The sequence below is a fragment of the Dermacentor albipictus genome, chromosome 1, assembly GCF_038994185.2.
Source record: "Dermacentor albipictus isolate Rhodes 1998 colony chromosome 1, USDA_Dalb.pri_finalv2, whole genome shotgun sequence".
Lineage (NCBI taxonomy): Eukaryota > Metazoa > Arthropoda > Arachnida > Ixodida > Ixodidae > Dermacentor > Dermacentor albipictus.
This window is the reverse complement of record NC_091821.1, coordinates 62757387-62783513: the sequence shown is the minus strand read 5'-3', so window position 1 is coordinate 62783513 and position 26127 is coordinate 62757387. Positions and strand designations below refer to the sequence as shown.

Sequence of the window (26127 nt, the reverse complement as noted above, 5' to 3'; positions counted from 1 at the left end):
TACAACAAATGATTGAGGACCTTAGCAGAGAGAGTGTAAGAGTACGGTGGAAGAGTAATATGCAGAAGACAAAGATAACCATAAATAGCCAGGCAAAATAACAAGAGTTCAGGATCGCCAGTCGGCCTCTAGAGTGGGTGAAGGAGTACGTTTACCTAGGTCAATTAATCACAGGAAACCCTGATCATGAGAAGGAAATTCATAGAAGAATAAAAATTAGTTGGAGTGCATTCGGCAGACATTGTCAGCTCCTGCCTGGAAGCTTACCATTATCATTGAAAAGGAATGTGTGCAATCAGTGCATTTTACCAGTGCTGACATATGGGGCCCAATGGGCCCATGTATGGGGCCAGTTGGAGACCAACAAAGAAGCTTGAGAACAAGTTAGGGACTGCGTAAAGAGCAATGAAACGAAGAATGCTAAGCATAACGTTAAGACAGAAAGAGAGCGGTTTGGATCAGAGAGCAGATGGGTATAGGCGATATTCTAATTGACATCAAGAGAAAAAAATGGAGCTGGGCAGGTCATGTAATGCGCCGGTTAGATAACCGTTGCACCGTTAGGGTTACAGAATGGATACCAAGAGAAGGGAAATGCAGTTGGTCGAAGACGGCAGAAGACTAGGTGGAGTGATGAAATTAGGAAATTCGCAGGCGGTAGTTGGAATCAGTTGGCGCAGGATAGGGGTAATTGGAGATTGTAGGGAGAGACCTTCATCCTGCAGTGGACATAGAGCAGGCTGATGATGATGATGATTGAACAAAAAGAAAATAAATCTTTTCTCTTTGCATGAACAAAATGCGTCTGGGTTACAGCTAAGGCCTAAAAAGAATTACCTTCCCAAAGAATGCACACTATATACAATACTTGTAGTGTTTAACTATGTCTTGGAAAGGCCCAGTATACTGACACAATTCTCCATCGAGCCTTGCCTTACTAAAATGCTAACGGATGACAGCATTTACAGAATTAGCACACCTTCATCCTGTTCTGCCACAGGAGTTGGTATCTGCACAGAGCACCGTTCATTTGACTACTCAAGAGTTGACTGCCGAGTTGGCACTGCATAGACTTTGGTTCTGTCTTTGAACGGAACATTTTACGGAAGTCTGCACTCCAAGGAACGCAGACTTTGCCCTTTTGAGTCCAGCGTAGGTACAATACTGCTGACTTGTGCATGTAGCCAGGTTTGCGGGAAAGTGAAATTAACTGCTCAGAATTATTCAAAAGAACCTGTTAGAAAATCCACTATATACAGTACAATCTCAAAAAACAGAAATCGTTTTAACGGAACTGCTTCTTAAACGGAACACCATCCTCATGGTTGGTTGGTTTTGTATTCATGCTATTGTATTCATCTTTGTCTCTCAGTGAATGGAACTCCTGATAAACGGAGCCAATTTTCCTGGTCTGTTGACATTCTGTTTAAAGAGAGTTCACTGTACTACTACTACTAGTAACTAAGTGCTAACTGCTCACTACTACTACTACTAGATGTACATGTAGTAGAAAATCTCCTAAGGTGGCAACACTGCTGTCACAAGCTGTGCCAGTCAATTCTTGTGCCCTCTTGCACACCCATTAGCCAAGAACATTCTAGAAGCAGTTCGGGGGACCACTTGGCATGTAGTGCTTCCAGTCCACTATTACCATGTATGGTCTTGTCCTCAAACGGTGTCAGGAAGTCTGACATGTAGAATAGCTCTCTGCATGATCAATACAATGCAGCATTACTACTTGTTACTGGGATGTAAAAGGCATGAAACTATGTGAAGAAAAACGATAGAAAAAGAAAGAGCACAAGGCACTACAGTCACAGTGAAACCAGGGGCTGTATTACTCAGCCACTTCAGCACAATATTAACATCGAGCACAATGGCCTTCTTGGCATCACATTTCCGTTGCCTGTCCTCTCTGTGTACTCGGCAACCACATGACATGAAAACACAGGTGGGAAGGGTATCCCCAGATGTTTCCTGTTGTTGTGCCCACTTCATCCAATTCTTGGCTATTATTTCAGGTTGAAAATGATTGAGAATACAGCCTCAGGCCTGAAAACTGAGACACAGTACTCAGAGTCGTGGTGTCAGCCATCTTCTGAGCCTGTCTTCTGTACCATGCAGACTAGTGCTGTACCGTTCAGAGTAGTGCTGGTTTATTATTCTACAGCAAGCACAATCAAAGTGCATGTATATTTCAAACTGCACTCTAGTCCACTTTTGGTTTACTTTTGCCTTGTTAGTGGTAATATGAAGACATTACAGCTTTGAGGAAATTGCCATGCACTGAAAGCACACACTTGAGTATTGCTGCTGATTTGCGCAGGTGTAGTGCCTTATGCCAGCAACCAGGAGTGTGCAAATACACTCATTTAGTGTTGTTTAGTTTGAGTGAGCAAGTATGAAAGAAAGGTTTTTTTTTATACCTCTGGAGCACCTGCAGGTGCTCTTAAAGGGGCCCTGAACCACATTTTTATGAAGCCTCAAAAATGCCTTTAAACATGTATGGTAACTCCCAGAAATATATTACCAAAATAATTTTTGAAGAAGACCTAGTGTGAGTGTAGATTCTTTGAGCACAGTATTTACCTTCCCCATTCCTATATTCCGAAGGAGCGGGGGAGCGCCAGTGGCCATGTAGTGGCAATACTCTGCACTCTGCCTACGGTGTTACGGCGAGTGGGCTCGTTGTGGCACCCTGTGGCGACCACGGTATTTACGGTACGCAGCTGATATCGCTACATGTGGTTACCCGCAAATGTAAGTGCACAGCAGGGCTGGAGTGCGCGCTCGCGTGCTCCACCCTGGCTGCACTACGGGGTGTGGACTGGATTTGTCCTGCATGTATAGTAGGCAAATCCAAATTGTGCACTATGTAACGCTCGCTACGAAGCTCAATGTGAAGCACATCTAGCCAGGAGGAACTGAAGGTGAGCGCACAGTGTGGTACAAGGCGTGGCAGGCACAATGTATGTGTGTTCTGAGCTTGTTTGCATATTTCAAGGCTAGTTGAGTGTTCCAGACTAATCTAAATTAGTGAGATCAGACTGCTACAATGCCCTGATGAGCAGTTTGGCCAAAGTTTCATTTCTGTGGCTGTGGCCAAGTGTGAGCAGACGATAGTCTGTTCACGCTTCTTTATTGAATTCAGCTATTGGCCAATAGCAGCCGTGTATGATAGTCTGCTATATGGCAAGATATAGCAGCTCCGAAAAGGGTGAGAAGAAGGCTTCTGTTGGAAAGAGACAGTTTAAGAAAAAGGTGCCTTCGCACTCCGCTGCGAGCCCCATGTGCCATGCATGAGTGCAAAATTTGGATAAGATGTTCACAGCCGCGTATGCTATCTGCGTATGTGTTTCTTTACCTAGCTCGAGAGTTGGTTCAAGGCCCCTTTACAGAGAACTACCCCTGCCTCAGAGTCATGAAAGTGCTGGACCCCGAGCTCTCATGATTTCAGCTTAGTGGTGAAGTATTATGCCCACAGCAGTTCAACATTGTGAGGCATGAATTAATTTGCACATAAACATTTCTTTGTTGAGAGTATGAAAAGATTAAAAAATTCACATTGGATACAATGGACGTCTTGCATTGTATAGGAGAGTGAGAAGCCATTGATTCTAAATGCAGGAAATCACGTTGAAGGTACTGACAAGGCATGTATGAGGGCGAGTCAAATGAAAGTGAGCCAACCCACTTTGTGCAATAATGGTAATAATGGTAATGCAATAACACAGGCATCTCTCATCTACAAAAGTCACACGCAGGTATGAGGATAAATGTTCTTTAAAGGGCCCCTCACCACGTCTGGCCATTTTGAGCTGACAAGCACAGAGCATACATTGTGCGATAATGATCGTGTCTGCAAAGTATTACATCGCTATGCGCCTCGGAAGAATCTGAAATTTCAAACTGAATGCCGTTTTTTCTTCTCCTCGTGGCCGCCGCACCGCCTGGCTGAAGCCAGACGGGTGACATAGTTGTGTCCGCAGTGCGACGTCGCTCGTGGTGACACGTGACTTCGAGAATTATTCATGACATCTGCTATCTGTGCAATCTGTTGCTTGAATTGACAAATGGAAGTTTGGAGAAATATTCACACACAAACGGAATGTCTGCATGTTTTTTGTTTTACTTCGCATTGAAGCAAGAGAGATGTACTTCAGCTTCGTCTGCTTGTTCCCACGGTCGTGCAGTCACGTGCGCAGGCACCGAAACTGTGCCATTTTCTACTGTATTCTAGCGCGTGGTCATGCTCTGCTATCCATTGGTTCTGCCTCAGTATACGTGTAGCACTGAATTATACCACTAGTCATGTTTCCTTGTGCACAGCGTGCAAAATTGTGCGCTGTGCGAACGAGACACCAGCTCGCACGCGATGCCGTCAACGGAAGTGCGTAGTGCTGAAAAAAAAAAATGGTGGGGCCTGTGACGTAGGCATCACGCGATCCTTGAGGTCCGGTATGGGAGAATGCAGGGAAGGAATTTCGCTTGCGTAGGCTAGACGGAGCGAGTGAAGAGAGCACCTTGCTTGGCAGTGAAGCCCGCCTGCTGAAATCATGAGTTTGCAGCGCTGAACTATTTCTATCTCGGCTATTAATGAGCTGATTTGAAAAATTTTTGCTGCAAAATGCTCCCTAGAGGACACCTAACAACTTCCAGTGTATAACCAAATTTGCTATGGGGCCTGGTGAGGGGCCCTTTAATGCCCTCATATACACTGGGTTTAACATGGTTGCTTGACATAATAGACGCTCCAAAAGTTGAACAGCGTGGTGTCGTGAGGCTTTTGACAGCTGAAGGTGTTTCCCCAAAAGAAATTAGTCGCCATATGGCTGCCGTGTACGGTGAGCATTGCATTTCATTGGCCACTGTGAAGCGTTGGAGCAAATGGTTTAAAGAAGGACGTGAAAGTTGCAAAGATGATCCAAGACACGGCCAAAGTTGCCGTGTAATCATTCCAATACAATTGCAAAGGTTGATGAGCTGATCAGACAAGAATGGAGGATAAGCATTGATGAACTGGCAGTGTGTGTGAACATCAGTCACGGTTCGGGTCACATCATAATTCATGACCCTCTCTGTTATCGGCTCTTGTGTGCACAATGGATGCCCAAGATTTTGAACCACTGCCAGAAGACTTAAAAGTTCGGCACTGCCATGACTCATCTGATCCAGTATCACAATGAGGGTGATGATTTCTTGTCTGCAATTGTGACCGGGAACGAATCATGGTGCCACTACTATGAGTCTGAAACATGACGACAAAGCTTACAGTGGAAACATTTGAATGCACCACCCCAAAGAAAGCAAAGGCCGTCATTTCTGCCGTAAAGGAGCTGTTGACTTTTTTTTTAGATCGTCAGGGGCCATTACTGATCGAATTTGCTAAACCTGGAGAGGCTATCAATCGTTTCCGATATTGTGAAACGCTGGATCAGCTGTTGGTTGCAATCAAGAACAAATGATCTGGAAAATTGACGAATGGGGTCATCTTGCTCCACAACAATGCCCTTCCCCACGTCGCTGATGTGGTTAACACAAAACTGGGAAAGTTGAAGTGGGAAACGCTGCAATATCATATGCCGTACAGTCCAGACCTGTCGCCTTGCAACTTCTACATTTTCAGGCAATTGAAAAAACAGCTCAAGGGAACCAGATTCATGACGGACGTTGATTTGAAAAAGTTAGTTGCAGACATTTTGAAGCATTAACCCGTGGAGTTTTCTGAGACTGGAATTACGCCACTTGTTAGTCAGTTGGACAAATGTCTAAACGCTTATGGAGGCTGCTTTTAAATGAAGTACCCCGTTTGGGCATCTTCGCATTGGGTCACTTTCATTTGACACTCCATTGTAGTTCATTTCTAGCCAACAAAAACCTGACAAGATAGGCACAAAAAGTGAGTCAATATGCTTCTGCATATTTGAACAAAAAGGAGTACATAAATTACTTTAATCATTTGACCCAATATGTTTGAGCCATGCATAAGGAGGTGGACATAGAAAAAATTTTTACTGCAATTTTGATTAATTGAAATAGTGTTTGCTATTATGGCATATTGTGGCTGGGGATACTTCACTAGTGCACACTGAAGAATGCCATAAGTAAGAGTTGTAAGATTTTCAGAGCCATCAGACTTAGACACCAAAGTTTAAGAATGAGAGCTGAAAATATTAGTGTGTGCATTGTTGAACGGCATTTTGTTCTTTTGCTGTACATGCACCATCAGGGACAAAATTTTACGGACTACAGTTATCATGACAAAAATTGTATATGGCTGCTGTGCATGTGTGCAGGATAAAATAAGGAGCTGAATCCCCTAATACAGTGCACCTCTCAACTGCAAGCTGTGCGGCTTGGTGCTATTACACCCAACTCTTGTGCCCGATAGTATATATATGTTTACGTGGGGGTACACTGAAGGAAATAGCTTAAAGGGAACACTAAAGAGAGGAAAGTAAAGCTTAGCTGCATTAATAAATTACACTTCCACCGTAGCAACATTGCTACTCTTACCATGAGGGGAGGCTTGGTAAACCAGAGGAAAAGACACAAAAATGAAAAAAATTTTGGGGGTCGTAACATCCATATGGCGATGGATTACCAGCGAAGCTGTTTAGGCTGCATGCATGGGCTGCACACATGGGCTGCATGTACACCCGTGAGCAAAAGTATACGGACCAGGGATCGCGCGATAAAACTCAACTTCTGCTCTGTCTGGGAATGCAACTTGAAATTAAAGATTGCAGTCTAAACGTGGCATTACGAATTGTCTTGTGCACTTGTCAGTTTCCGTTTATGCCTGTTAATTACGATAAAATTCTGTTTTTTCGGCGACTCTATGGTCCGTATACTTTTGCTCACGGGTGTACTATGAAATTGCATATATGATGAAATTATTGTTCTGCCCTTCGCGCTTCCAAAAATAAGTACTTTTTGCATGACTTACCGGCTCTCCTCAAATCTAATCCCAAGAAGTTTTGGCATGTTATATAAGAGTGCTAGGCATAACGTTACGAGACAAAAAGAGAGCAGTTCGGATAAGTGAGTGAACGGGTATAGATGATATTCTAATTGACATCAAAAGAAAGAAATGGAGCTGGGCAGGTCATGTAATGCGCCGGTTAGATAACTGTTGGATCATTATAGTTACAGAATGGGTACCAAGAGAAGGGAAATGCTAGGTGTAGCGATAAAATTAAGGAATTTGCTGGCGCTCGTTGGAATCGGTTGGTGCAGGACAGGGGTACTTAAGAGATTGTAGGGAGAGGCCTTCGTCCTACAGTGGACATACAACAGGCCAATGATGATGATGATCATGATGATCTCCTGACAATACTACCAACCATATTCCATTGTGTAGTGATGATCACGCAACACTTTCGGACAGTGAATGTCCCCATGTGTTTAATAGATATTTTGCATCCATATTCACAAGGGAAGATCATTTCAACATACCCATTGTTCCTGATCATGAATATCAGTACATGGCTCCTATTACCATCTCGTCTGAACGAGTCGCTCATTTTATAGCAAACATGAAGGTGTCAACAAGCGCTGGTGTTGATAACATGAGCTCTAAAATTTTGAAAAACACTGCAGTGATCTCTAGTGACATTTTATGCCTCATCTTACAGCAATTATTACCATCTGGCTTGCTCTCTACAGACTGGAAAATCGCAAAGATTAACGGAAACATAAATTCATCGGAAAATTACTGCCCCATTTTTCTACCATGCATTTGCTCAAATTATTGGCGCACATTACTGCTTCTCACATATACAGTCACCTCGAACGCAATTCTTTTTTCCTAAATAGCACAGCTTCCGGAAAGGTTTTTCTTGCGACGTGCAACTGCTAGAATTTGACTCACTTGCATTTCAACATGGACGCTAACCTACAAACTGACCATCTTTTTAGATTTCGCTAAAGCTTTCTCCCGCGTTGCACATTCCCATTTGTTCTCAAAATTATCTGCTCTTTGCCTTGATTCTCCAACCCTGTCATGGCTTCGGAATTTTCTTTCTTTCCACCAGCAGTTAACTACGGTTAACAATTTCACCGCTTCGCTCTGCGACATATCTGCCGTACCTCAAGGCAGTGTTCGTGGCCCTTTATTGCTTTTAATATACATTAACAACCTGCCCGCTGATATATCTTCCTCCTCATGACTTTTTGCTGATGACTGCATCATATACCAATCAATTAATTCTATGGCTGATCACCAAGCTCTGCAAAGTGACCTTAACCATTTTTCAGACTAGTGTACTGAATGGCAAATGACGCTTAACTCAACTAAATGCAAAGTAATCTCTTTCAGTCGCAAGCGTACAAATTCTAACTTCTCGTACCTCATTGATTGCACAATAGTATCTCGGGCATCATCATACAAGTATTTAGGTGTTCAACTCGCACATAATATTTCATGGGCCACACACATTAAGAACATTTCTGCCAAGGCTTCCAGATCACTTGGGTATCTGTGGCGGAACTTGCGAAACTCCCCCAACAATGTAAGAAAATTGGCTTACCTAACAATTGTGCCATCGCAACTAGAATTTGCATCAACTATCTGGTCCCCATATCAAAACTGCCTAATCAGAATGCTAGAATCTGTACAAAATAGAGCCGCTCATTTCATTACAAAGAACTACAGTCCCCATTCGAGCATAACGCAGATCAAACTTGATATCTCTATCGAACCATTAGATTTTCGTCGTTCCATTGCTGTTTTATGCCTACTTCATAAATATCATTACAGCCCCAGGCCGTCTCCATTACCTCTGGAAGCACCTTCATGCGTCGACTACACAATAAATTTAGCATAAAGCGCATGCGCGGAAGAATCCAAGCCTTCAATTCTTCGGCACTTTCATGTGCCATTGCTCTTTGGAATGATCTTCCAGACTCTGTCGCATCAATCTGTGACCACCAATCATTCCATGGTCAGCTGTGGAAACATTTTTCTAAGGAGTGACGTCGTGACTTGGGTCTCTACAGTTGGTTTGCGTTTCCATTCTCGTTGCTGTTGCGGTATGCCTTGTTATCTTATGCATCTTACAACAATGACATTTCTTGTATGACCACTGTTTTTTCTTACGATATCTATTGGCCACATATGACGCATTCATGTTACTCATGATATAATACGATGTTCCTTGCGCCTATTTGTATTTTTTTTTATCATTTGCTCTGTACAATTCTTCCCCTTTGCTTTTTGTTTTGCATCTTGCGTCGTTATTTGATACTTGTTCCTGTACTACTTATGCTCTTTTCTTGTCCCCCTTACTCAATGCCCTTCTGGGCCCTGTAAGGTGCAGTCAGACCTCGATATATTGAACAGCGCGGTGATCGCAAAATAGTTCGATATAGCCAGAATTCGATATATAAAATCACTTAAAAAACGCGTCAAAAACTTGTGCAAATCAATGAACCAAGGGCGCGATCAGGGATCGCTGTTCAGTGTGCGCATTTGGTTGCGCCGCGTGCGATTGGCCTAGACCGCACTGACTTCGCGTGGCTTAAGAAGTCTGCACGGCCTATGCTAATTGCGTGTGACACAATCAACCGTGCGCTCTTGGCTGACGACGTCGGCGCAACCTAGGCCAATTGCATGCAGTGCAACCGAATGTGCGCTCCGAACAACGATTCCCGATTGCGCCCCAATCGTGGCGCAGTAAATACTCACTTAAAGCTTTACACAAAGTATTAACTTATTTGGCTGAAAGTATTGTAGCAGTGTATCCTGCTTCTTATTGGCAGCTGGGTGCTTAAACACGGAGACCTCAATGTACTCTTTTATTAGGCCGCTGCTTCTGCTTCGATCTCCACGTCTGTCAATCGAAGCATTTTGAAATACTGCCAATAACAAAGTGTTAAGTCTTGGCTGAGCCCAGTGAGCGCGCGCTGTCGTGCGCCTTTGCGGATGCAAACCACTAGTTCTCGCGAGGCAGGGCAGGCGCAGAGCGTGGCACTGAGGAGTCAGTGCGACAAATGAAATGCGTCATGGACGTTGTCGAACTAGCCATGCCGCCGCGTGGGTACACTGCTACATTCAAATGGCGCCCTCGGCGTGATCTGTGTGTGTAGCTGTAGTGCGCTGCAGTCGGGAATGCCCATCGCACCACCGCTATCTTCGAGGGTGTTGTGGGTGTTGTGTCAACAGAGCGCACGTGGTCTGGGGTGGTGGAGTTCGATATATCCATTTTATGTCACACCCCGTTCAAAATAAAAAAATTTAAAATGCGTGCAATTTTCCCGGTGATATAGAAAGTGTTCGATATATGCAATAATTCGATATATCTGTATTTGATGTATCAAGGTTTGACTGTATTTTGAATAGATAAATAAAAAATCATACATTTCTTTCATACAGCACCACACTACACAAAAACATGCGCCGTGGCAGTCGCCACACCTCCCATGCATCTGCGACAACCGCTGCTGCAGCTGCACTGGCACCTACGATGTGCGTGACTTTATAACAGAAGTGCAGGCAGTGTGCCCAGGTGCCATCGCCACACTTTTTGCCCCTCCCTACCAGTCTCCATTGCTGCAGTGTTGTTAGAGTAAACTGGAGCATTGTCGCCACACTCTTTCCCCCTTTTCTTTACCCGTGTCCATTCCTGTCCACGCACCGCGATACGAATGCAACCCGGCCATGGGTACCCCTCCTGGGAACACATGTGGAGGGTGCATGCGAGGGCTAGAGGTAAACAGCTTTACTGTAAAATGGGTGGTGATGCTGCATGATGTCCACGCACTGGCTTGCCATGATGCCATGTATTTTTGGCAGCTTTGGTTCATCTAGTTGATAGTTCGCTGGTAAAGGTCTACGTTGCATTCTGATGGAACCAGAGATTCATCTCAGCTTGTTTTTGAGAACTTTTCTTGGGCCAAAACGGCCCAAATACGAGAAAATACCTTGAAATCCATGAGATCACACGTACGCACTAGTGCAGTGGTTTCGGCATGAAGTTCAATAAGAAGGTTGACCTTAATTTTCAGTGAACAACAATCTAAACTGATTTTTAGTGATTTTCTTTCCACTGGACTGCACTACTGATATTGCGAATAGGTGATTTTTCCGAGATAAGTTTCAAATTTATTTCAAGAAAGTTAATACAAATTGGTGTGCAAACACTGATAAGCTTTATATTCTTGAGAACAGTGTACTACAAGTGAAACACGGGTGCATGCTGCATTCAAGTTAGTCAAGCAGATTCATTGTGACATAAAGTCTGGAAGCCTTTGGCTGGTTAAAATCTCGTTTACCCTCTGCGGTACAATTATACCCATAATTGTAATGCTTTAAAAAGATATGACATGAAAAGCAAAAGCCAAAACTGACCCGAGAAATTTGAGTGTCAATTCCTGTTAAATAAGTTGTTGAATTTGTGTTGCAGGTCATAGATGTTCCATGAAATTCACCGAAGGTATTTTACATTGCAGCACACCAAGATTACACCTCTCTGCTGCACCTTTAGAGCCTGCTACCTAAGGCACGCAACATGTATCAGGCAGCATGAAAATAAGCTTTGAATAAGTTGTACCCATTCTTGATAGACTTAAAATTTAAGTTTGAAACACTGCGTGCTCCATGCAGCATGCAAAATTTTTGTCAGATTGCTTTTATTTATGATGAAAAACTGCTGAGTTTTTTTTCCTTCTCACTTTCCAGTTCAGATGTGCAGGATATTACTTTTAAAAAATGGTCCAAGAAAGGTATACAAAAAGTGAGTTAAATGAAGTGCTAACTGCCAGTATTTACACTTTACCTACAAGAAAACGGGCCTAAACTTCAGAAAGTACTGTTGTGAAATATACCATTTCACAGTAAAATCTCCAGTGCCATGGTTGGGCTTAAAACTTGTGGCCATTTTCTGCATTAATACCTTAAGTTGAACAAATGCCAATACCAAGTCATCTTCCAGCCCAGCTCTAATTTCATGTGCGCTTATAGTGCCTCATCAAGGTCATTCACTTTAAAATGCGGGCCTCCTTACTTTGCTGTCAAAAAATAGAAAAAATGAGCAATGTTGTTTTGGCAAGGGCTACAGAGTGGAGCATATGCCATGTTTGTTAATGCTTTGCTTTTTTCTCCTTCCCAACAGGCTCAGACCACATCCTTACACCCGAGGGCTTTCTCAGTGACCTCAGAGATCTGAGCAATTGAGCCAACTGCTCTGCACCAAAGAAAAGGGAGACATTCCTGTTGAGTGGGCCCAGGGAGCTTTATCCCTTACACAACCCCCGGCTGCCAAAGCTATTGGGAGCCATTCTTTAGCAGAAGTTGGTCTGTCTGTGTATATCATTGAAAACTAGAGCGCCATGCATTGGTGATGTCAAGCAATGTTGCAGACTTCTACCTGCATGCGTTGTTGCATTACAAAAAAAAAAATGCTACTATACCTGCAGTCTTTCCCACCCCCTCCACTTTTATGCACATGGGGTTGTGGCAGTGTTGTTCAGGCAATCGTAGACCTAGGCAAAAAGGCGTTACGTGCGTACGAGTGTCCAGCATCTAATTCTGTAGCGGCAGGTCTTTCTGCACTTGGTGGATGTGTGTGGAGGTGCACCAGTGAAAGCAGCCAAGCAAGTCGCTTAGACTTGTGTGTGTGGCGTGTGCAACATATCTGATACATGCACACATGGCAATGCTTGTGTCAGCAGCATTTTGGACATACATGTGCTGCCATACTCGTACTGATATTCAGTTGTAGTTGGCGCATGCAATATTGCACATAATGTACAGGCTCTTGCACCCGGTAGCTGTTGGCAATGATGGTCTTAGCAGAATGTGTGAAAAAGCGCAACTTTGCGACTTTACGCAAAACTAGCATTTGACCAACACAGCACCTGTGTTGCAACTAGTGGTTGCAAGAGCGTCGCACTGTATACTTATGCTATTTATTACACAGCTATGGCTGTAGCGACATCCCATGCTTGACAAGCAGAAAAGGGAATTGCCAACAGACTTCAACATTGCCACGCAAAATAGGCACCTTGTGCACACCACGCCGAAGCTCACTAAGTCATGTGCTGCGTCCTGCTCTGTTATATATATCTACACTACATTTACATGAAATTTTTGCGTTTCTTTTAATGTTACATACTGTGCTGTTGGCAGTATTGCATGTCCTCTTATCTCTCCTGGGACCCGTGTTCTTATGGATGTCCATTATGGAACAAGCAAGAAAACCACTTTCGATGCAATAAATCTGCTTCAAAGCATGTTTTATTGGTCTTGTGTCATCAGTCGGCCTTCTTTACAGGGCGAGAGCTCTTCTTTTTGGGCACGATAGCCTTCTGACTTCTGAGGATGGCACTGGCACGTCGCAGGCACAGCTGTAAAAGAATTAAGTTTTCAGCACTCAGTAGTAAAGAGGATTGATGCAACAAATACTGCACACTGCAATTTCTCATGAAATTAAGTTTTACATAAGGCCAGACTAACAATATGAAAACACTATTGGACCTCACTTGCTGCAACTTGTTTTCCACAAACCCCACTATAGCGAAGTTGCATAGACACTGAAGATACATTTGTTCCAAAATTACTTGTAAATGCTAACTGATATCAGCAAGCGCTTCACGTTCACTTAGTTAACATGCCACATTCATGCTGGCTTTCTAATACTACATTTCAGTGATGCTCGCCTCTGAAACAGCCTGCAGAGCACTAACAGAAAACATATTCAGGCCCCAGTTTTTTTTTTTTTTCATGTGGAGAAAGGAAACATGCAAAGTTTTCTTTATGTCAAAACCAGTGAGGCATTGGACCTTTACATGTTAGCAACTCAATCTGCACTTGCATCACTATGCATATCTGTTCCAATTTGCAAAATTCAGTTAATTATATAGGATTGGTCCCAAAGGCAAGAAATATTGGGCTTGCAGATAGTCCACAATATTTTTCACAATGCTGTATTCCCTTATTTTTCAATGCAGTGTGTGTGTGTATATTGCTAGCATACAGTTGACCAGCATGGCCAGAAATCACCGCCACCTTGGAAGTTAACTTTTTTTCTATGTTTGCTAGCATACCATCTCCGGTGTCTACAACAAAAGTGACCTAGGGGCAGTGTTGAGTGTTCTACCAACCAAGCTTAACCTATCCAGGTCAGCATGAGGGAGGCACGTGGATATAAGCTGCAGCAATGACAGTTGCCCTGGAAGCTTTGTGCTGGTGCGTACAGATCACCATCATCCTAAACTTTATTTTGCTCCCTGTGCAACACTGGAATAAACCAACTTAAAAGGCTTCCCGAAGTGACTTTTGTTGCAACTAAGAATCATTCATGCAAGGTGGTACTTGCAAAAAGCTTTGCACACACTGTATTAAAAGAGCTACAAAGGATTGAAAACAGCCCTCCCCTCAAACCACACAACTTGCATTACATCTATGGGACGTATACTTTGGTAATGCAAGTGTTGCCTACTTACGGTCTATTTGGACAGCTGTCCCCATGCATCTTAACTGATAATTATGCGGCTATGGTGTGCTCAATGGAATTGCAGTGGTGGAACAGCCACTTCACTTTCTGGCACTGGTCGCAGCACAAGCGAAAATCTGATGTGGCAGTGACAAGCACTTTTGGTGCAGTGTTGAACATGCAGTGTTTCAGCTAACGTTAGCCAAAGCTTCAAAATATGCCAATGCACTCTAAAAATTGTGGGGTTTTACGTGCCAAAACCACTTTCTGATTATGAGGCACGCCGTAGTGGAGGACTCCGGAAATTTCAACCACCTGGGGTTCTCGAACGTCCACCTAAATCTAAGAACACGGGTGTTTTCGCATTTCGCCCCCTTCGAAATGCGGCCACCGTGGCCGGGATTCAATCCCGTGACCTCGTGCTCGGCAGCCTAACACCATAGCCACTGAGCAACCACGGCGGGCATGCCAATGTACTCGGACGACGTGACCAACGCATGCTGCTCACTTTTGTATGTAATGTGGCACACTATTTTTCATATTTTGTTTAATTTGATAATTAGTCAAGATTGATTTAGCAACTTCTTAAGCAACAAAGGCAAAAAATTCTAATCAGAAAGTTGTAGAGCGCTTTGCAAAATGTTCGATTAGACAGTGTTCTAACCTTCTAAGTATTAGTGTTTTTCAGCTTACTGCAGATGTCCGCGACATGAAAACATACCATGTGACATAGCCACTTGCGTGCCGTGATTGCAGCGCTCCCAAACTGTTAGTGTACAAACGATATCTAGCAGGGCATGCTGGCGCTTAAAAGCCATCAGGGCAGTGACAAAGGCGCTGGCTGTGCGATTTATGCCTGTGATGCACTTCCCTCGCAGCGGTTCACAATGGGGATAAGCAGACGGCGGAACACTTGAGAGCGATGCAATTGCGACACACAAGCGGGCATGTCCGTACGTTTTTTTTTTCCGCGGGCATTTGCAGTAAGCTGAAAAACACTAATACTTAATAGATAGAAAATTAGAAACTGTCTAATCGGACGTTTTGCAAAGTGCTCTACAACTTTCTAATTAGAACTTTGCTGCTTCAGAAGCTAGTGAATTAATCTTCACTAATTATAAAATTCAGCAAAATACAAACAATAGCGTGCCACACTACATACAAAAGTGAGCAACATGCATTTGGTCGTGTTGTCTTACAGCACATCAGCATATATTTAAACTCTGGCTCAAGTTAGCTGAAACATGCTTATATATGCTAGATACAGTCTCAATTTTAATTGAAATAGTCAATAAATGTAGCGGAGTAGCCTTTATGCCTCATCAATGAGGCACTCGGACATTTTGCAGAACTAGTTTTATTATTTTTAATAGAATGGCTCACCCTGTGTGTATATCAGACTATAATGCCACTTCTATGAATTAGACTTGCAACAGGCATTACACATTCAGTATGCAGAAAACGAGCAAGAACAAGAAAGTTTCTGCCCCAGCGTGGCCTAGCCTAACGTCCTAGGGCGTTCACGACTAAACTAAATTTCTACAGGTTTCTTCCAATGTGCACAATCTTTCCAGCATGGCTGTGCAGTGAAAAATTTGAAGGCCAATTACATTACAACCACGGAATCTGCTCTTTCAATTGCGCAGGGTCGCAAAGAAGGCCTTGACATGCAAGCAAATTACACATGCCAGCAGTTGAGTATAAGTAATATACAAGACATTTTTAAAGTAGCACCGCAAGCAACATTGTTTGACTAGACACTATCCAAGGCATCTTTCTGATCCAGCATCCTCCTTGAACATGTTACAAGGAATACTGAACTGCCAAAAAGAAAAGCATGAAAACAGTGCATGAAGAACCTAAGGCATTGGCTATGCCTGTGACCATGGCAATTGACTTCCAGAATTATGACGCCGTCAACAGTGTCTTTTAGGTGTTGGTTTCAGTTTTACTATCGAGGCAGCATCAATAGAAAGAAGCCTTTTTTTCTTAGTTCATTTGGCACAAGCTTGGAGCAAGTTTCGGCTAAAATGCAGTTGTGGAGCAGGATGGCACAAAGGGCTGCTTTTGGTACTATTAGGCACAGCTGTTCTGCAAGTGAATATAGGTGCAGCACCAGCACCTTCTTCAGTGCAGGTGTAGGAGCACTCGAGGCAAATATACAAGTACAGCCTAAGCAAGCTACAGCAAGACAGGTGTGTATGTGAGGATAGGTTTTACGCACCGGACGATTGTATTCAATTATTTCCTACAAGACCTAAGCACAAATTCATGAATGTGACTTGCCCTCTGCTATTAACTGCCGTCTAGCTTTTTTTTTTTTTTGATGACAAATGCATTTTAATGGGATGGTGCCATCTAGGAACGATGCAGCGAAGTAGTAGTTCACCATTTCAAGTATGGAGTTTCAAACAATAATTACTATGGGGAATTCTAACACTAGTATCTACGGCAGCTGTAAGCAGGGCAATTCAGCCAGCATGGGAATGATGATTAGTACATGGATTTGTCTAAACTTCATCCTTTTGGCTTCAAGCCGCTTCGTGACTTTGTAAACTCATCATTTTCAACGAAGTACGGTGTTATAAGGAATTTAAAAAACATGATTAAAATTGTCTGATGGCAGGATTCGGACACAGGAACTCTAGCACACAAGCCTGATATTGAAACCGTTACGCCAGGGATGCCTGTGTCACAGCAGCATAGAACACCGTTTCCCGCGGGCAAGCGAGCACATTTCAAACTGCAGTTGCAATAGAAGAAAGCGACGCATTAGAAACGCCACGAGTGCAACACAACACTATGGACACCACTGCAAATTTAAATAATATATATAGCCCTGCTTACATGAATGCGACAGTGGCGCATCGCATTTCCAAGCGCATTTCGGAAAGGCGATGCGACGCCGTTTACATGTAGCGCCTTAACTCTCGCGAGAACTTAGCGCCACATGGTGTTGTATAAGGGAAGTGCAACCAACTTCCGATGTGACTGGTTTCCGGTAGTAGGCCGAGTGCACGTTGGTGGTTGAGTGTCGAGAAATAGCCAGTTTTAGTTTAGCGTACGCAACTTATGGCGTACGCTATACGCTATAGTGTAGCGGGCGCGAAGGCGAGCACGTTTTCTGCAGCTTTAGTTGGCCAGCGAGATCCTCGGATCTCAGAGGCCATATGCCATCGTTGCGGCTATTTTCCGACTCTAGCGATAGGTAACGCTGACATCTCGAATGTTACTTTCGTTAGGCTTCGACTCGTTTGAAACGAGAAGCAATCTCGAAAACATCACTAGGGTATCCATAATACTCTGTCGTCGAAGCGGCCTGAGACTAAGCGAAAGCCGTTTACACAATCATTTGCTGCGAACGAAGTGCATTTTATAAAAGCAACGCTGAATTCAATTCGAAGCGGGCAGCCGGAACCGCCGCCATGTTGGTGGCCAATTCCTTCCCATCATTCCTAATGCGACGATCCTGCGTTTACATGCTCCGCGAGAGTCGACTCGCGCCCGTAAATCTACCCTCGCCTGGCGCATTAATGCGATGCGCCTTCCTAGCGCATTACTGCTGTTTACATGAATGTGATGCTCTAGAAATGCGATGCAATGCGACACTGTCGCATTCATGTAAACGCGGCTTATAAGATACACTGCATGTAAATATGTATAATAACGGGCTTCCTCGATTTTCGGAGTTCTGGCTGCCAGCGGGCGGCCAGGCAGCAGCCAGCTAGTTCCGGTCCTGATAGGAATTCACGTGGGCTGGGATCCCAAGACAACCCGAAGCTGCCCGAAGTTTGCAAAATCGAACTCTGGGACCACTGGCCAATGGCAGCACCCGCCGAGGCCGGCGCGCGCTTGGAGTAGTCTGTCCATTTATGCGTTGCCAACTTGAAAATATATAGTTGCGTTCAGGGATATGATCACTTTTGTGAGATTTTGCACGACTCGCACGGCTGCACAGTGTAACAGATCAACGGCCTCCGACGCGTCAGATGCCAAGACGGCGACACTGACGAGTTAGCGTTGTGTCATCACTTGACAAGACATGAAAAAGCAGGATATTGGGTACGTCTCTTACACATAAAATTTCGTGCCAACCTGCTTGGGCTTCGATTTCATAAAGTTTGTTTCGGCTGATGGTGCTTCTCATTTTGACCCTAAGGAGCTGGGGATGCGGCTGGCGCACGAAAATGCACGCCGCCTATGAGCAGCGAAAAGTTCCACACATAAAACAATATTCCTCGCAATCATGAGAGCTAATGCACGTCGGCCTATTACTCAACCAGTGCATTCTTAGTGTCAACGGCCTGCAGTTCGAACACAACGGTTTCGAGCTGCCTCCCAAGCACACGACAGAGAGAACACGGACTAGCTGCAACACCTTCGCTAATTGCAAAAGCGGGATATCGCCGCATGCATGCGTGAGATATGTGAAAAGGAACACCACCAGAGAAAGACGAACCGAAAATGCACCGCAATGTATGTGAATTAGTGTCTACAACTTCCACGGAACATGATGCAGATAACATGCAAGCAAGAGAGCGCGGCGCTGATCACCGCCAAGAAGAAGCCTTCATGGGACACACACAAAAGCTTCAACCGGGTCACCAACGCTTGTATCGCACCGCTTCGCAATGCGAAACGGTGCATTAGCCCCTAAAAAGCTAATGCTAGAAGCAAAGAAATCCGAAGATGACCGTAGACAGTTGGCTGAGCGAAGTAAATTTAAGTCCTTAAGCGCCCGTGTCGCAATTGGTGAAGTCACCGCTATGATGGCGGCGAGTGCCCACCACCTCTTTTAGTCACCTGCTAGCCAGAGAACTTCCAGAGAGCAGCCAGACCAAAACCGTCCTGGCAGGTTCTGGCAGCCCGTGGGTAGCCAGAAGCATACAGCCCGAGCAAAACGAACGCCCGGCGGAAATGCGCGAGAAAAACCCGAGAAAAACAGACGCTCTGGCAGCCCGCAGGTAGCTAAAAGTGGAAAATCGAAGAAGCCCAATATCTAGCCTGTATAATTCACTGCAAACGAAATTTCTTCGTTTAACATGCAGCTCTTTAAACCCACAATGCCCAAGGTGCTATTTCTGACATGCTGAATTTGATGCCCGAAAACTGGTTTGGTGCTGTAAACCCAATGTACAGCCTATACTAGCGTTTTTGATATTCTGGAGGGAGTGCTCAGTTGTGAATAGTTCAGCAAATGAATTACTAATTACTATACTCATTAACTTTTACTCAATTATTATTTTGCTGTTTTTTTAGTACCAATATGTTCTCCATGGCCACAAATGTGTGTGAGCAAGTTTTTTCTTTGACGTACGGAATGGTGTCGGGGCTTTGTGGGGTTAAAGGGACACTAAAGGTTACCAGAAACTCAAGTTAAAGTGGTAGAGCAATGTTCTAGAACGTCTAAGGCGTCAATTTAATCGCGAACAGAACTTTAGTACCCGAGAAATTGAGGTAAATGCATGACACGATTTGAGACCCCCCAGCGACATTCCGGTACTAGCCCGATGACGAAAGGACTCCTCATAATTTGTGTTACTAATACTCAACTACTCGTATTAAATATATCATTTCATTCGATTATAAGACGAAAAAAAATGCTACTTGTCTACGTCTATTCGATTCTAAGAAAAAATAACATTTTTGACGTTACCCTTCAGTAATATGGGTGTTCGAAAGGTTTCGTTTTCGCTCGACTCTGCGCCGCGCACGCTTTGGAGTTTCAGTACTTTCGTTATCGCGTCGTGCTGTGAGGGTTCTGCTGGCTCGCGAAACTTTCATTTAGAACAAGCCCTCATTGCTTTCTCACTCCGGAGAGCCGGTGTCGAGGCCGCCGTCGTAGTACGCAACGACGCCGGCAGTGCGAACCTTCAGCAGCAGGTCGCGCTCGTCGGTGCTCAAATCGCTGAAGTTGAGCCCACCATCGCGAGCCAATCTGTCGGTGTCAGGGTCTATTGCGACGAGCGTCGAAGTTTGTGCCATAGAATATGACGAAGAATGAAGAATGAAGTAGAATGAAGTACCAGCTTATGGGCGTGTTGCACTGGAGTTTGAGGTATAGTAGCGGCGCCTGGTGGCGGTGCGGGAAACGACATCTGGGTCAGCTTGGGTCGTATTGAGCCCTGGCTGTGGCGAAGCACGTTTCTAGGCCGAGTTTTGCGTCGATTCGCACTATTTTATGCCCTGTTGCGAGTGCGAAAAGGCTCGTCACTTCTCACAGACCACGCCGACGACGCTGCGAGCTTGCCGCAGCCTACAGTTTAACGAAAACGGACTCTCCGTGGGACGTAATTCGTTTCTCCTTCCGCTAGCCACCATACTCCTACTTTCGCTCTGCTGTCGGCTCTGTCTTGGCTGTTTCTGGCCGCGCGTTTGCGTTTTGCGCAGAAAAGCCGTAGCGCCGTCTGCGGACGCCGTTCTACTCACCGATGGCGCAACGTCACTATGAGACCATGATGTCAGTACTCCTCGATCGGAGGGCGGGTGATTTGAACTGCGCTAGAGGTACGCGGACGCTTCAGAACGCATTTTCTCTTAAAATAAGTCTATCCTTGGCACGAAACAAGCGTTTCGAAGTTTCTGGGATGGTATTTCAACAGTTCACGTTGACTTAATAGTAACCTTTAGTGTCCCTTTAATACTCACATTTATACCTTGAAAAAAATTGCACTTCATATACACATAGCTTATGAGCCAATCACACCAAAATGCTTCCCTTTACATAGATTTCAAGTGGAGTTGAGTCTGCCTATATTTTTCTCCCCCTCCCCTTCCCCACTTTCCTCTATACATCTGGACAGGTATTCCACTGAGCCCAGCTCATCCGAATAAACTCTACTCCAACCATTTCTCCAAATGCCCACAAAAACATCATTAAAAAGGAGATATGTGCAGTGGTTGAAGTATTTTAGAGGACGTCACACAAGAACTAGGCTTTTCGCATGTCGGACAAGCATGTTTTGCACTACAAAGTAAGCTTACTCAAATGCCCAATTCATCACAGCGTACAAAATGGCCAGTATTTGTACACTAAGTGGTGAAATGGAGAGAAATATGTCTTGCTAACTAAGATAGACTGCCGGTCAAGTTCACACATGTTTATGGCTAAAAACCAAGCACAAGAACGAGAGCTGGCGGGGTGCCTAAGATAAGCACCTGTACAAGTCTGGTTTCTTGTGCTCGGTTCGTAGCTAGGAATTGCGGAAAAAGGCCAGCGTTATTCGCCACAGTTCCAAATAATTTCTTGTAGCAGGATGCTTGCTTTAAGAAACTCCAGTCCAGCTGTTACAGACTTTTAACGCTAACCAAACCATGCTTAAGAAACCGGAATGCTGTCGGAACTAGGTCCAATTGTTGCTACAATACATTAGATCCTCGTTAATATGAGCGCACCTCCATGTCCGCGGACTGCAACTGAACCAAGCTACACATTGTCTTTACAAGATGTAGCAAAGTTGCAGCTAAATATTCACAGCACTTGGGAAATTACACCTAATATGGGGCTAATCACAATTACCCGTGTCTACTTTGTATGATGCGATTCCTCGCGGTTGACAAAGACGTAGTAGCAAAATTGATTCAAGTCGCACAGCAGCTATGGGTCACTAGGATGCACTTACGGTCTGCAAATCCTTCCTGTAGTACTGATGTCCCTTTACCCACTTCTTGATGGAGGACATCGTGCGGCGGGCTCCCTTCTTGAGGGGCACGCGGTCAATCAGTTTCGCTGGCTTCTTGCGATCTAAACGGCAAAACGACGAACACAATCTGTATGCTCTACCACGTGCAACCAAAGACGGCTGTGACTATGCCACCGTTGTGCGCATACTCACTAGCTTGCTTCTTGTAGACCAGCGTAACACCTTTGCCGCTGCTGTGAGGCTCGATGGTGAGGGCCTTGTCCCTTACAGTGCCACTGTAGCGCTTGGCGTGCGTTCCTTTAGGGTTCAGGGGGTCCTGCATAAGACAGCATACAATATGACAGCGCTGACCACACTGAAGACAAACTACGTGAGACGCAGCTCAAATCTTCATCGACGCGGCTACACTTACAATGCTAAACCACGTTTTGATCATCCGCTTTTTGACCAGGAAGCTTGACCGGTCTTTGACGATCATCCACTGCAGTTCGGCCGACATGGTTACTGCAAGACAGCGATAAGTTAGGCCTCGCAGATTCTACAATACAAGGCTGAACAAGCCGCGTCGCACAAAAAAAGCCTACAATAATTTTGAAGCATGTACAACTATACTAATGACCTACGAATACACTTAGTACAGATTAACAGTCAAGATTTATAAACGTCCGAGAGACAATCGGGAACACGTGTACGCACCTTATAATTCTCGACAGAAAAGGGACTAGTCGGTTGGTGGCGCCCAAGTTGACTGAGACGTTGATAGGTATGTCCGCCTGGCTGACGCAATTTGTAAGAGCCTTGGGAAACACGCGACGGAGCACGGTGTTCTTCGGAGTTTGGAAAAGAAAGTAAAGTTAGCGACAGCAGCGTTGTTGCGACACAGAACTGTCATAAAAAATTCTATGCAGCTTAGATGAATTCGGCTATATTTAGTAGCGTTATGGGCAGTGTTCAAAAAGTATTGTCTTCGGCACTCTTTGCCTACGGCTCATATCGAATGAGTTTGCATTTTACCAGTTACGTGTTCGGTGGTCTAAATTCACTTCACTAAAGCAAAGGTGCTTTTATTGTCATTTGAGATCATGTGCAGTGTGTCGTGCTTGTCCTTAGACAACTGGAGCCATTGCACAGTACGCCAAAAGCATGTCCTTCGAGATACCAACGCACCGCGCAGCAATACCGCGCTCTCAAAGGCCATGCAATATTGTTCATGCATGTACTCGCTTGATTCACCGTGGTATTTATTATGATGTTGAAAACAATTATGGTCTCGTATTTGGTTCAGAAGCACTGGCGTACCAACTACTTCTCCAACGGGAAAGCGAACCGCAAATTACCTAACACACACACACACACACACACACACACACATATATGTGCTGCATGCGTTCTAAAAAAGATATTTTACGCTCACTGCTGCGCTGTTCTTGCTCAAATTTTGCAGAACGATCGCATTTTGGCGCCGACTTCGGTTAGTATGACACTTAATTGGCACAATGAATTACCTGGTTTTAAAGAAAGAAGTGCAAATTTGCCTGCGCTTATGGGAATGAGAGCTGCTGCCGCTACGAAGAAATCATAAACGTGTGTCGCCGCCTGCCGTCAGCTGCAGAAAGTAGCGTTTCAGGTAGGGCAGTCGTCTGTTGCAACTAAAGCCCCTCGATCCATACAAGCGGCGGTGGCGCGTGGATGGAGGGGCTTACTTGCAACATGCTGAAATATACATATACACTCTAAGAACAGTTTACACCCTTTGGCTTGCCCCTTCTGCCACACAAAAATAATCGTCATCTGCCTTGATGCGTTTCCTTTCTTTATCGCTGCAAGCCCGGAACTTTCCAGTGACGAACGGCACGCGCGTTATCAGAAGAGGCACTCCAAAGGGTGTAAACTGTTCTATGCTGATAACGCGCGTGCCGTTCGTTACTGGAAAGTTCCGGGCTCGCAGCGATAAAGAAAGGAAACGCATCAAGGCAGATGACGATTATTTTTGTGTGGCAGAAGGGGCAAGCCAAAGGGTGTAAACTGTTCTTATGGGCCGTTTAAGGGCAAGATATAAGGGCAAGATATAGTCCGGCGTAACGCGCGCGCGCGGCCACGCGCGTCGCGGTTAAGCGACGTCGGTGAAAAACGCGCACTCTACAGTCCGGCGTCACGGCGTAGCCGGCGTGCTTAGGCGCGCTTGGCGAGCACAACGCCGCCGGCGCGGACATAGAGCGTGTTCTATTTCACGCGGCTGCCGCTAGACCAGAATGCACTGCGCGCTGCAGCGGCAGCGAGCAGAAGGCAGAATGGCGGCCTGCGGTGCGCGTACTGACAGTGCGGCTGTGGTTTTTTCAACATCCGTATGTGATGACAGCGCGAGTGAGGACGCCTGCTTAAAGCGATTTGCAACCTTCCATGTGTATACGATGTGAAACGCATGGACCACCGCGACACAGAGCGCAAGAACAACGCGTGGGAAGCTATACGAAAGCAGTGTGGTCTCGCCACAGGTAAGCTGCATTTCGCAGCTCCTGTACTAGCTGGTGGTAGTCGCCGAGTTGAGGGCGCTTGTCGAATAGCTTTCGCATGTACATACATGGTCCGCTTCCGTTTTTGACGTAGCCGAAGTACTAGCAATATGAGTGCGATGTTCTGGCTGTCAGGCGCGGCGGCCGCATTTCGATGGGGGCGAAATGCGAAAAACACCCGTGTGCTTAGATTTAGGTACACGGTAAAGAAGCCCAGGTCAGAAAGAAAGTGGTTTTCGCACGTAACACCTTATGTTTTTCTTTCTGGCTGTCAGGACAAGTTAACAGCATCCCGCAAAAGTTTTCATTTTAGCGCACAAACAGCGCGCGGAACGAGAAGCGCGCGCGCTACCCGAACGACGCGCATGCGCCATGTAAACAGCTGTTCGCCGCGGCGGTGAAGTTGCGCTCCCGGACGCACAGATGGCGCCAGCCTCGAGCTGCGCGCGCACGCCGAACTCTAGAGGAAGCAAATTTCTTGCACCCCTGGCGTCGCTAGCGCAGCGTATCCGACTTCGCCTGTCGCGGCCTGGCGCGCCGAGAACGCCGGACTATATCTTGGCCTATAGTCCGGCGTAACGCGCGCGCGCGGCCACGCGCGTCGCGGTTAAGCGACGTCGGTGAAAAGCGCGCACTCTACAGTCCGACGTCACGGCGTAGCCGGCGTGCCCAGGCGCGCTTGGCGAGCACAACGCCGCCGGCGCGGACATAGAGCGTGTTCTATTTCACGCGGCTGCCGCTAGACCAGAATGCACTGCGCGCTGCAGCGGCAGCGAGCAGAAGGCAAAATGGCAGCCTGCGGTGCGCGTACTGACAGTGCGGCTGTGGTTTTTTTTCAACATCCGTGTGGGATGACAGCGCGAGTGAGGACGCCTGCTTGAAGCGATTTGACCTTCCATGTGTATACGTTGTGAAACGCATGGACTACCGCGACACAGAGCGCAAGAACAACGCGTGGGCAGCTATACGAAAGCAGTCCCAAGTAACCACGGATATCCGTGGGACGTCCACCATAAGTCCCAACGTCCATCCATCCGGATATCCAACACGGACGTCCGTGGGACGTACAGGAGAAGTCCATATCCTGTTTGGATGTCCGAAGGACATCCCACCGGGATGTCCATGGGACATCCCATTTTGAACGTCCGCTGGCTGTCCATAAATAGGCATGCCCAGGATATACACTAGTGAGTTATATATAAACTAGCATAAATATATTGCCGGAAATTTTAGTTTGTTCATATTATATTTGTTTATTTTTGTTCTCTATCGGACACAGTTCATTCTTTTTTCAAAGCAATATAAATATATTTCCAACTTGATATCAATTCTGCCCACTTTAACATCGCAGTATTAAAATACGATTTTTTTTTTCTATCGGTGGGTCATACAAACAATTTGTAGTTTGCTTTAAAAAAAATGCTTGTGGATGACTAGCAGAATATATAAGCGCCCATTTGAAGCCACTTATTCGACCTAGAGCCAAGCACTCAAGTTATCCCTCATTATGAAAAGTTCCTGATCATAGAGTTTTGG

At 45.3% G+C, this 26127-nt stretch overlaps 2 protein-coding genes across 3 annotated transcripts in view; one reads left to right on the top strand and one right to left on the bottom strand.

Annotated features, from left to right (window-relative positions):
• Positions 1-13236, top strand: part of Rop (Syntaxin-binding protein Rop) — a 90145-nt gene extending 76909 nt beyond the window's left edge. For both annotated transcript variants that reach the window (XM_070521592.1, XM_070521591.1), the window contains one exon: positions 12114-13236. In XM_070521592.1, coding sequence (XP_070377693.1) covers positions 12114-12175 — 62 coding nt within the window. In that variant the 3' untranslated portion in view covers positions 12176-13236. The remainder of the gene's footprint in view (positions 1-12113) is intronic.
• On the bottom strand, positions 13220-22840 carry RpL28 (ribosomal protein L28). The gene is made up of 5 exons (XM_070521593.1): positions 22775-22840; positions 22491-22582; positions 22271-22394; positions 22058-22179; positions 13220-13347 (listed from the first exon to the last, which is right to left on the bottom strand). Exons 2-5 carry the CDS (start codon positions 22575-22577, stop codon positions 13255-13257), a joined length of 426 nt encoding a protein of 141 aa, XP_070377694.1. The 5' UTR covers positions 22578-22582; positions 22775-22840; the 3' UTR covers positions 13220-13254.
• Positions 22841-26127: the final 3287 nt, after the last annotated feature.

Excerpts from the sequence above, each read along its gene's own strand:
- RpL28 (XM_070521593.1), bottom strand. The coding sequence starts at position 22,577 with ATGTCGGCCGAACTGCAGTGGATGATCGTCAAAGACCGGTCAAGCTTC. Across the intron at positions 22,395-22,490 it reads TCAAAACGTGGTTTAGCATT|GACCCCCTGAACCCTAAAGG; the intron begins GTAAGTGTAGCC and ends TGTCTTATGCAG. Across the intron at positions 22,180-22,270 it reads GGTCTACAAGAAGCAAGCTA|ATCGCAAGAAGCCAGCGAAA; the intron begins GTGAGTATGCGC and ends TTTGCCGTTTAG.